The sequence below is a fragment of the Lissotriton vulgaris genome, chromosome 4_1 (genome assembly GCF_964263255.1).
Source record: "Lissotriton vulgaris chromosome 4_1, aLisVul1.2, whole genome shotgun sequence".
In the NCBI taxonomy this organism is placed as follows: Eukaryota; Metazoa; Chordata; class Amphibia; order Caudata; family Salamandridae; genus Lissotriton; species Lissotriton vulgaris.
In genome coordinates, this window is record NC_141691.1 from 1597753425 (window position 1) to 1597765466 (window position 12042).

The 12042-nt window shown below is 42.8% G+C and overlaps 1 protein-coding gene across 1 annotated transcript in view; it reads left to right on the forward strand.

The window, feature by feature from the left end:
- The window catches only part of C4_1H8orf34 (chromosome 4_1 C8orf34 homolog), a 984673-nt gene that overhangs the window by 635717 nt on the left and 336914 nt on the right, over positions 1-12042 (forward strand). Inside the window, exon 8 of the mRNA XM_086965849.1 lies at positions 3711-3846. Coding sequence (XP_086821975.1) covers positions 3711-3846 — 136 coding nt within the window. The remainder of the gene's footprint in view (positions 1-3710; positions 3847-12042) is intronic.

Sequence of the window (12042 nt, forward strand, 5' to 3'; positions counted from 1 at the left end):
GCATTATTTTGATAGTTCAGGGTTCTCATAGGGTTTCTACTCTATCCTCTTACTCTAAGCATTTGTTTGCTTTGTACACTTGGGGGTCTCTCCATGATCTTTCTCCCACGTCATGTTCAATTTCTTATTTCCTTAAATTCTTTTTGGATGGGTTTCATAAGGGTTTTGCATTGTCTACTTTGAAAGGTCAGTGGGTGGCTGTCAGAGTTTTAGGGGGTTCAGTTTCCTTTTCCTTCTAATGCTGGCCTTTTGGTTACCAGATTGCTTCGCAGTTTTTCCCTCACTTTGCCTGCTGTTCTATCTTCTGTTTCATTATGGGATCTTTCTCGGGCATCTCCTTTTGAGCCTTTATCTGTGGTGGACCTGAAGTTTCTTTCCATTAAGGTGCCATTCCTGGTGCCTATCACATCTGCCAGGCGATTTGGCGGAGCTTTCTGCTTTGAGGTGTTCCCCTGCATATTTGATGATTATGGAGGATGCTGTGGTGTTACTGTTCGATTCTGGATCTCAAGATCTTTGTGTGGTGTACATGCTTTTGGTATACCTCATTTTTTTATGAATGGGTCAAGGGATGTAAAGTTAATGCCTTGATTACTTACTGGTAATCATCATTACTCTTACTCATAGCCCTACACATCCTTGACCCAGCCATGCATCCCACCCACTCTCCCGATATCAGGTTATGTTATGTTAAAAATGTATTTATTAAGCGCACGTACGCCCGTAGGCTTCGAGGCGCTATAGGAAGAGAACATAACACAAAGTAATACTCTAGAAGTAAGCCTGTTTAAAGAGCCAAGTCTTGAGAGAGTGTCTAAAAGTAAGGAGGTCAGGACTCTGCCTTACAGGTAGAGGAAGAGAATTCCAAAAAGTGGCTGCAAGATGGTCAAAACAGTTACCCCCAAGCGTTTTTTCTTGAAAGTAGGAACAACTAAAAAAGATGTATGCGCAGAGCGAAGATTTAATGAAGGATTATACCTAGAGACGAGTTTCTTGATGAATTTTGGGCCTGTGTTGTGTAAAGCTTTAAAAATAATACATCCAGTCTTGAACGCAACCCTTTGCTTTACAGGTAGCCAATGTAATCTTTCCAGACCAGGTCTAATAGGTTGCCATTTAGGTTGTCTGCAAATCAGCCTGGCTGCTTGATTTTGGACAAGCTGAAGTCTTTTCAGCTGGCCTACTGGAAGTCCCAAATAAAGACTGTTGGAAAAATCCAGTCGGTAAAGAACAAGGGCAATAAATACCTGAATAAGAGCAGATTGCGTCAAGAAGTGGGCTATTTTCTTTATTTTCTTAAGTTGAAAAAAACTAGCAGAAACTACTGTTCCAACTTGTCCTTTCAATGAATGGTCTGCACTAAGCGTGACCCCCAGACTTTTAACAGAGAGGGATTTTATGGGTGGGGCTCATATATCAGATCGCCAGAAACATGGGCCCCAACTCAATTCACTTTTCCCAGGCAAGATCAACTCTGTCTTGCCTGGGTTAAGGTTTAGATGGTTAAGGTTCATCCACCTCTGTATACGTGTCATGGTATTCTGGAATTCTGTCACAGAATCTGCAGTGTTAAGAGGGAAGACAAGTTGGAGATCTCCGCATAGTTATAAATAATATAGAATATAATAATGGGCGAAGATAAAGATTAAATAATAAAGGTGATAATGAGGATCCTTGAGGGACCCCACATATAGTGGGAATTCTAGGAGCTGTGAAGGTATCAAGTCTCACTGATTGCGTACGTCCTGTTATAAAAGAGGTGATCCAATTTAAGGCAGGTCCACTGAGGCCGGCCAGTTCGACACGGTTGACAAGGATGGTATAATCAACCGTGTTGAACGCGGCCGACAAGTCAAGGAGAACAAGAGCCTGATGTATGCCTCTGTCAGCATTAGATCTTAAAGATCTTAAAGGTCTTTGTGTTGCTTGGTATTTCAGGATGTGGTAAAGTAAGGCTAGTCAATTATAGCCCTTAGCAGGGGGTGGATTGGGTCAGTAAGCGTTTCCTGTTTTGTTTCCTGTCTGTTATTGGAAACTACCTAATTTTGTTATGAATGGGTTGAGGACGAATAGGACTAAGATTAATGAGAGTATTCTACAACCCGGAAAACCTTAGCTAATGACTGGCATCTGCTTTATAGCCGAATGATTTATCATTTTGGCACTGACTGTCAGTGCAGAGCAACACCTTCTGACCCAGGTTTAGAGAAGATGACAATAGGGCACGATTCATGGAATTCAATGCCACACAATTAAAGAGAGAATTCATATTACTTCTTACTCTATGCATGTGGTGCCACAGACACTGCAATATCTGCCCCCCTACTACCAACACCCAACCTATTGAACTGACATTTATATTAACACCATCGATGCTAGTGTTATTTTCCTCCTGTGCTGAGCTTTTGGTTTTCCCATTGTTTCATGACGAGAGTGTAAGGGGTTGTACCTCATGACAAGCTGAGCTCGTCATGAGCGTCGAAGGTGTTAAACACTAATGAACCAGAGTAGACAATGGAACCCTGTGGGTCTTCCCTTACACCAAACCATGCCCTCCTGGATCAACCAGAAATTAGGGGAAGGCCACATTCTCCATGATGCTGGTAGACCAGTGCGGCAGGAGATGCAGTGGAGCACACAGAACTATATGTTGTGGCGCTAGGCTCTTTCTTTAGGGAAACCCTTCTTACATATACAAAAATGAGCCCTAATCAAGTCAGTTCCTGCTCTAGTACCAGACAGGACTTCACCCAATTTTTAATGACTCATGCGAACCTGGAGAAACCTGTTTCTGACTGACATTGTTTTGGGAAAGAAGCTGTAGCAATTAGGCAGCTAGTGAGATTACTCCTCTCTGGTTTGGCATATTACTTTCAAGAAAGTGAGAACTTTGATGAAGAGGAACAAGATTGTAATGCGCTCCTTCACCATGTCAGCCCTTTACTTTCCTTAAGGAGCTGGCAAATAAGTTGTAGCTAAATGCATGTAAAATTAATTAAATGTTCTTGATACGATTACAGGGGCATATTACCAAGCCTGGCGATATTAGATTATCGCCGCTTTAGCTGCCGTTTTCGGCCGCTAAGCGGCGATAATTATATCATCCTAATAGCAAGCTGTCGCTAACTGATGTTAGCGACAGCTTTGAGGCGATAGCGAGCGGTTTGGGGCCCGCTTTGCATGTCAGCGATATTTATCGCTAATGACATGCAAAGTGGGCGTACCTAACCTGTTAGCGACAAAAAATATTTGCTAACATCGCTATCGCCTATTATCAACGCAGGCCTAGCGATGGAAATATTCGCGCTAAGCGCGAATATCTCCAAAAGCTAACGCCTGCTCAGACCAGTTCTTAGCCATTATATCCAATGGGAGGTGGATATTATGGCAAAGACCCTATTGGCGTTAATGCGTGAATATCGCTGTATTCTCAGCGATATTCACGCATTTCGCAGCTATCGCCGGATATTTTATCCCTTTAGAGATAAATGTTGCTAATAGCACGTTATCTCAGCGACAATATCCGGCGATGCTTTGCGATAAAAAAAACTCGCTATGCCCATTTAGAGATAAATGTCGCTAGTTGTTGGTAATATGCCCCACAGTTCGGTAGGAGATGCTTTGTAATGCTCCTTTGAGAGCATCTCTTCTTCTGATGCATGTGGTAGAGTGGGCGTGTGTTGCTGTAGTAACGGTGGCTTCTCTTGCAGAGGACCTCGATGACCTGAGGATGGAGGGAGTCACCAGCCTGATGCCGTCTGGCAGCAAGTTTAGCCAGGGTCGAAACACGTACGCCGCCGAACCCCAGGCGAAGGTCACCCTGAACATCTGCTCCAGGTGTGCCAGGTAAGACAATGGCACAGCAGCTTGCACTGTCGAGGCGGATTGTACCGTGTGTGTGTTTAGGCTTCAGTGCTGTTTGTGGAAGGGCCTAGGTGTGAGCCCCTCGAAACTGGAGTAGCACCACTGATCCCGGCCGCCCTTTGGCCGAATTCGAACAAGTGCATTGTATGGTTTTCAGATCATCACGCTGCCCTTCCGAATTCTTAATCAGCATGGAATTTAGACAATCCTTACCCTTACTTCAGGAGCTATTTGAAACCTGAATGGGTAACTTTTAGTGTTTGTCTGCGCTTCGGAGGCTCTTACTCTAAAGAAGTGAGACGAGTAGAAATGAACAAGCTATTTTCTGGCACCAGTGTAAGTGGAGATTTGGATGCCCAGGCGCAGGGCACATTTCTCTCCTTCACATTTAACAGTCTCTCACTATTTCAGCTCTAGGCAGTAATGTAATCCTTAGTTTAGCACCAGGATGCACTCTGAATTTACTATATATAGTTTCCACTTTAAATTTAAAAAGTTATTTTGAATCCTTCAGTCAAGGCAGCTGTTCTTGCTCTGCAAACGCTATTCAAGTTTTAGATCTGATCCTCCATTTAAATAAACATATTTTGACAGAGGGGTATTTTAGCTTTCCTTGAAGGAGACATCTTTTAAGATCTTGTTTAAATAAAGCAGATTATCAAAATGCATGCAGGTGGGGCTGCTGGTATTGTATTTGTCTCTTTGCTGGACGCTGACTCCTCCTGCTGGATGATGGCGGGTATTGTAAAGCACTAGGGTGACCGCCCGTTATGGACACACATTCTGGACAGTAAGTGTAAAAAATCAGAAGTGCAAGTCAAAATCGGGTTATGTTCTTTTACTCACAACAGCATTGGACAACTATTTATATGTATTTGGGCTTATTTAAAGTTTAAAAAACGAGCATAATGCAAACATCCACCTCCTCAGGAACTCTGGACCACAGATCTGGGTAACTTTTCCTCAAAGTCTTCATTTGACCTCTCAACATGTTCAGAAATGTAATGTTGTAGGATTCATAAGAAGCCAGAATGTCAAACAACTGGTTAAAAGAAGTGATTGAAACTGTAAACATGGTTACAAATGTCATAGCAGTCATTGCTGCACACTAAACTAACAAAGTTTGAAAGAATATTTGTAAGCAATTCCTATTTACATTGCTAATCTGTTCCGATTGTTTTACACCCTTGTGCATGTGAATAAATAGTATGAGAATAACAAGGGCCCCCTGATTGAGAAATAATATAATTCCTAGGACAGGGAGAAAACAGTTTGTATATAACAATCCTAGGCAATCATAACAACAACTTAGGAATAAAGGTTGCAAAAAAGGAGGACATGCAAAAACACACTATTAAAAACCTTTATTTTGTATTTTAATACATATTCATATTACAATCATAAATCATACACTTTAATAGCACATTAATAATTGTAGAATTAAATTAAAACCATTGTTGTACTAAACAACAAGTATACAGAGAATCGACTTGATAACATTTAATTAAAAAAGTGGCAATTAATACAATCAATGTATACTATACTATACTGTGTATGATTTTTGATTGTAATATGAATATGTATTAAAATACAAAATAAGGTTTTTAATAGTGTGTTTTTGCATGTCCTCCTTTTTTGCAACCTTTATTCCTAAGGTGTTGTTATGATTGCCTAGGATTGTTATATACAAACTGTGAATAAATATACATGTGTATTTTGACACTTGTGAATAGGCTCCATGTCCCTTGCTGTCATTGTCCAGGCAGTCCACTAAACTGGGGTGGTACAGATACAGACGAAAAGGCGAAGGGACTACCTTCCCAGGGAAAGGTCACTGCATTGTGGTTCCTGTCTGGATTCATAACTCAGTATTAATTTATAGCACAATTAGGTAAAATGATGAAGCCAGGATTCGAGGCCAAGAGTAATGGTGGTGTCTGTATACCTCAGTGACTTGTCCACCTAGTTAGGGGCCCTGTCAATGTGTTTTTATTAGCACTTTATACTTGATTTGTGTTTCTTTCTAAGCCCCTCTCCAATAGTTTGAGAAATAGAAACTAGATTATAAAACTTTTTCTTTACTTTCTTGGGCAGTAGGTGGTAAGAGAACTTTTTCCTTTTTACACATACCAGGTAGCGGAAAACAGAAAAAACTATTTTTGAACAACAGGAAGAACAGGAGGATACTTCATGTGCAGATATTTTTGATAGAGCAGAACATTTAGTTAAAAAGAAGCGCCATAATTTACACTGGACATTCAAACAAATGCTTTATAGAATGAAACGTAGAAAAATTAGCTTTTTCATAAATGTGCAAAATTAACGTGTAACATGGTTTTGCCATAGGCACTCATTTCTATCGGAATGGCACTACTAGACCAGACTAGGCCTCTACAATCTTCAGTACATTTTCTTCTTTAACCCCTTCGATGCTGATGACGAGCTCAGCTCGTCATCAGCCACGGGTGGCGTGTGCGGATGACGAGCTGACCTCGTCATGTAACGCGGTTTTGCGAAAACAGCCGCAAAGCGCAAAAATGACCGCAGCAGCGATGCGGTTAATGAATAAATGCTTTTAGGAAATGCTGAACAATGCAATATTTTTTGATAAACGAAGCACACTTAACTTGCTTAAATATGTCATCTCTGGAGAATATGTTGACTTTAAAAATGCATTTCTTTTTTTTCTAAGCCACATGCTCTCATCGGGGCTTATCTACAAGCCCATTGGGTGGGGCCATATTTACAAGGCCTCAAAAAGACAACCTGCGCGACTTTTCATGACCATGCAAATATGGGCCCTTTTCACGCATTACTTTGCGTAAAAAGGGGTGTTTCGTGGGTGTTGCTGTGGGCGTTCCATGCAACATCCATGGAACTTGACACATTCCCAAATTTACAATATTTTGTAAACTGGGAATGCGTCAAAATCCTACACCTCACCAGAAGAGGCGTAGAAATGGCACAAAAAGGAGAAATGCTGTTATTTCTCCTGGTTTGTTCCTATTTCGATGCAAGCTACATTCTGCAGCACGCATAGAAAAAGGAAAATTACATTAATCATCCGCAGCTCAGGTACTCTTACAAACTGACGCAAGGGTGCCTTGAACTGGTGCATGGCAGCCAATTGTGCGCCAGCGTAAGGGAAAGCACTGGATTGCGTTGTATTGTTGTTAATACGACGCATCCCTGTGGTTTGAAAATGATGCAGCACTATACAGCTAAATGGCTTGTGTCACCACGCTGTGTCATTGTCTTGCAGATGAGTTCCATCGTATGAAGGTAGTTTTCTAGCAGCCACACATTCACACAGCTGAATACTGAATAGTATATTAAAACAATAATGCTTACATGAAGACGTGAATGTCATGACTTCATTTTGTAGATTACAACTAGAATGTTCTGCCTTTAGAATAGTTCATTGTTACGCATTGGAATACTGAATAGCTAATAGTTTAGACTGCAGAGTTATCGTGGGAACTCAGAGTGAAGCTAACGCACATGAATGGTCAGTAACTAAGTTGACACTTGTAGGTATGTAGATAGCACCTTGCCGACTTTGTACATTTACGGTGAGAATGAAGGAAGAAACAGCAGACCATTGGACTCATTGACTTAAGATGACCTAACACCAGCATGGATTATTTCATACGTTTATGTGCTTATAATATACGTGTTCCCAGTTAGAATTAAGGCAGTGCTTTCCAGACCGGTCCAGTCCATTCTTCTGTGACCATCCCTTTTGCCTTAGCACTTTTTGCACTATTTACTGTGAGCTACTATTGACAGTGATTTCTGCCACTTACTACTTTGTGGGTGTCTATTTTCTTTAACGGATATGGCTACTGCTGTGACTACTATATGAGCTTAAGTATGAACAGTTTTTACTGCGACCGTTTGCTGATTGCTTCTGGAACTTCTCTTCATGAAAAGTTTGACTTCAATTTTATTTTTTTTCAATGCTCCTTTAAATCTTGCTCTTTTCCAAAAGGACTCTTTATGGGTTCTGGTAGGTTAAGATCCACTTAGAGTAGAGTAGGGACTACATTTCTTTATGGAACAGGCTGTAATTTTATTGATTGAGCCTAACCATGATTTTCTTGAAATTTCTGTAACTAGATTTATCTGATTTACAAATTTGAATAAAAAGACAAAAACTATATACAAAACTCTTATCGATAAATAAAGGTTTCCAACCTGATACAAAACTCTCATTATTCACTGACCTAAATTACTAAATTAACAATGTTTATTGAAATAATTTTAATTGATTGTCCATTCTAAAACGGTGGCAAAAATCCATTGCAGAGATGAAGATTTCAGTGCTGGAGCCCCCTATTGTAAGTCACGAAGGTTTCTGTGTCAGCACTTTCCATAGTTACCTTCACCGTGGAAGACACACAATTTACTTTCAATATCAGAACAATTATATCACTATTCTGGAGGCTGTTAGCAATTGTACCTTACTGTGTCAAAGATTCCAGTCTATGGCAAATGCATTTCCCAATCCACCTTTAGCAACATACTGGAACAGGTGACTGCATTGATTTGTTTACAACTGTATGTAGGAAGGTGGAATCTGACTACATGTTTGCCCCCACTTTTTTCCTGGTGTTTTGATGGTGTTTGACTTAGTTTGGCTGGGATCCTGCTATTCAGGGCACCAGCCTATCTGCTTCCTCTTCTAAAATGATTCCATGTACTTTAGGTACACTCCAGTTTGGTTACTGGGGTACCCGTATGAGTTCCTAGTATATGCTAACCCTAGGTACCAAAGGCATAGGCACCCCAGAGGCCTACCAGAGGCTGAAGCATGAATTATGCCACCCCTGGACAGCCTTCCAAAATGACACCACAGGTCTGCTACTGCAGCCTGTGTAAGGTGGTGTATGCACCCCTTACTTAGATATAGGTTCCCTCTATCTACTGTATATCAGTACATAGATAAACCTATCAGTCACCCCTATGGCAGGCCTTATCAAACCTGAAGGTAGGGTGCTGGGTTTTGTGTGAGAGGGTGCCCATGCATGAGCACGGCCCCTCTGCAGCCTTCGGAATCTATTCTCCGGGGTTGTTCTGTGATGCAGCTAAACCATATACTCTTAAGTGCATTATAACCTCGTGGTAAATGCTAACTTTGGAATGGCTGCAAGGAAACATGTTGTGTTTGGTATCAAACACTTTGGAATCATACCCCGCCAGTTCTGGTGGCGGGGGTATGATTCCACCCTTCTAGAGGGAAAGACAGGCACACACAGTACACCCGGTGCCAGTTTAAAAGAACCCTGGCATCAAAACTCTGACAGGGGAGGCTTGGACAATAGGTTCACTCTCACAGGAAGATGTCACCACTAACCCTGGGCGTAATATGCGTAGTTTAATAAAGTACTAAAGTTCATGTAGGAAGTCATGGCTCTGATGCTAAGGGGAAGGGAATTTCAGACACCAGGGGCCTCATTTATGAGAAGTGACGCATCGCTGCGTGAAAGCATCGATGCGTCACTTCTCAGTGCGCACTCCTTGCAACATTCCTGATGCGTCATATTTAATGTATGACGCATCATGTCGCAAGGAGTTACAGATACGGCAGTATTTCTGACGTATCTTTAAGCGCAAAAGTGACGCATTGCTGGAGTGTGTCACAAAAGGGACGCAACTCCAGCAATGCGTCCTTTCACATGGGGAAAGCCCCATGTGAAAGGGCTTGCATCAGTCTTACGCCTGCTGTGAGGCAGGCGCAAGATTTTGACGCAACAGCATCCTAAAAGTGACGCAGTGAAATCTCATAGATTTCACTGCATCACTATTACGAGGCTTTTTGCGGGGGAATGCCCCCTCTGCATACATTATACCTGACGCAGGTATAATGTGGCGCAGGGGTTCAAAAAGTGACGCATCTACCTAGATGCGTCACTTTTTAAATATGGCGCAACAAGGCGCATATTTTACGCCGCTGGTGCATCACAAAAAGTGACGCACCGGCGCCGCAAAACTGACGCAAGGCCTCATAAATAAGGGCCCAGGAGCAAGCACAGCAAACCTGGTTCCACCCAATCTCTTCCTTTAAAAATGTGGGGCCTCTAAAACATTTTGGCGCACTGATGTAAGATTTTGCTTAGGAATATAATTACAAAGTCTGGAGGTCACAAAAGTTGGGCTTTTACTGTGTCGAGATTTAAAAATAATACACTCCGTTTTAACTGAACGCCAGTGTAAATTTACCAGCAGAGGTTTGGTGTGGCATATTCTATTCTGATGTCAGATCAATCTAGATGCTTGGTTTTGGATCAGCTGAAGCCTCTGACTTAAGCCCTTGGGAATGCCCAGGTAGGGAGCAGAGCCTGATGTCTTGGCTGGTCACAGCTGCCCTGCCGCATTTCCTGCCTGCCACTTGTTGCCTGACATGTAGAGCCCTTGTTATTGTATTGCCTAGCAACTGCCTGCAATCGCTGATCGTGTCTCACTGACGTATAGTTTTCCCACCAGTTCTCCTCCTGTCAGCCCCTCCCACCATCCAGGACCATTAACTCCAATCCTGTATGCCAACGCATTTCGCCGTGGGTAAGGAAAACCACCGGCTTACTCAGGGCTCAAGACTTCTAATATTGAGTTCCTCAGTGATGGTATATCACCACCCAGGATCATTAAAAGCTCTGGTATTTTTGCCGATTTGTGTAATCTTTGCCCGTCTCAATCTTCTAATACTGGTCGCCTGTACTTGGTGCGGAGAGTTGCTTCAAATAGGCACCGGCGGGTGAAGACCGAAATGAGACAGGTGGCCGTGTAGTTGATTGCGGTTAAGACGTGGAAGTCACCGTTTCAGATATCTTAAATAAGTGGGATCAGTGGCAGACGCTAGAAGGCTGATGCAGACAATGGAACTACACCACGCCAGAGCGTAATATTAGAAGATTGAGACGGACAAAGATTACACAAATCGGCACAAATACCAGAGCTTTTAAGGATCCTGGGTGGTGATATACCATCACTGAAGAACTCAATATTAGACGTCTTGAGCCCTGAGGAAGCCAGTGGTTTTCCTTACCACAGCAAAACGTGTTGGCATATTGGATTGGAGTTGATGACATTTAAAGAAAAAAGAGCATCAAAAGCCCAACTGACTATTGTTTTTGTGATTTATATGTTCTTAATTGTGTACTGATAATTGGTGTGCTCCAAAACGTTAAAATGGAGGTTGCAGTGCGGCCTCTATGAGCAATGCCTGATCTCTTGGCCATTCACAGCTCTCCTGCTGCATCTCCTGCCTGCCACTTGTTGCCTGCCCCGTAGAGTGCTTGTTATTAGGTTGCCTAGCAACCACCTGCAATTGCCGATCACATCTACTTTTACCGCCGGTTCCTCTCCCGTCCTCCCGCCTCCCTGTCGGCCCCTCCCAGGACTATTAATGTAGGCATCAGCACGCCTGCACAGTAGCCATGCACAGCGGGTGTACTGAAGACATGTCCGTCTGTGGCTGTCCGTGCCTGGGCCAAGCCCAGTGCCAGATCCCTGGTCCTCCCACCATATGCTGATACATCCCCAAGGAGCTTCTGGCCCTGAAAAGAGGACAACGCAACAACATTTTCTTCATATCCTTCCCACGATAAACCGAAAGAACCTTCAACTGCCACCACTGCCACATCTCCTTTGATAGGACCATTGGCTCACACAAATACTGTGCTGCCTCCTCATTGAAGACTACAACATCCCAGGAAAGCTCCAATGCATCCTGCTCAAAACCTGCTCCCTCTGCTAATATGCCAGCAAAATCTGGGACACCATCACCACTCTCTCCACAAACTTAGCAGTCATCATTGAAATGTGGCTCAACCTTTCCTCGAACCCGATACAAGATGGTTACAAGATAATACACCAAGACTGCACCAACAAACACAGCGGGGGCATTGGCATCGTCTTCAAGGATACCATCCAATGCAATGTCACCAACAACGACCCAATGCCTCTCATGGAACACCTCAACTTCCGACTATAGACCAATGCTAAGATCACAATACGAACCACCCTCACTTACAGACCCTCTGGACACCAACCGTCCTTTTGCGAAACTATCTCCAGCCTCATCACCCCCCACTTGCCATAGTTTCCCTCCACTATGTCCTACTCGGTGATCTCAATTTCCAAGTCGATGACCACAATGACGCCAACTCCAATGCCCTC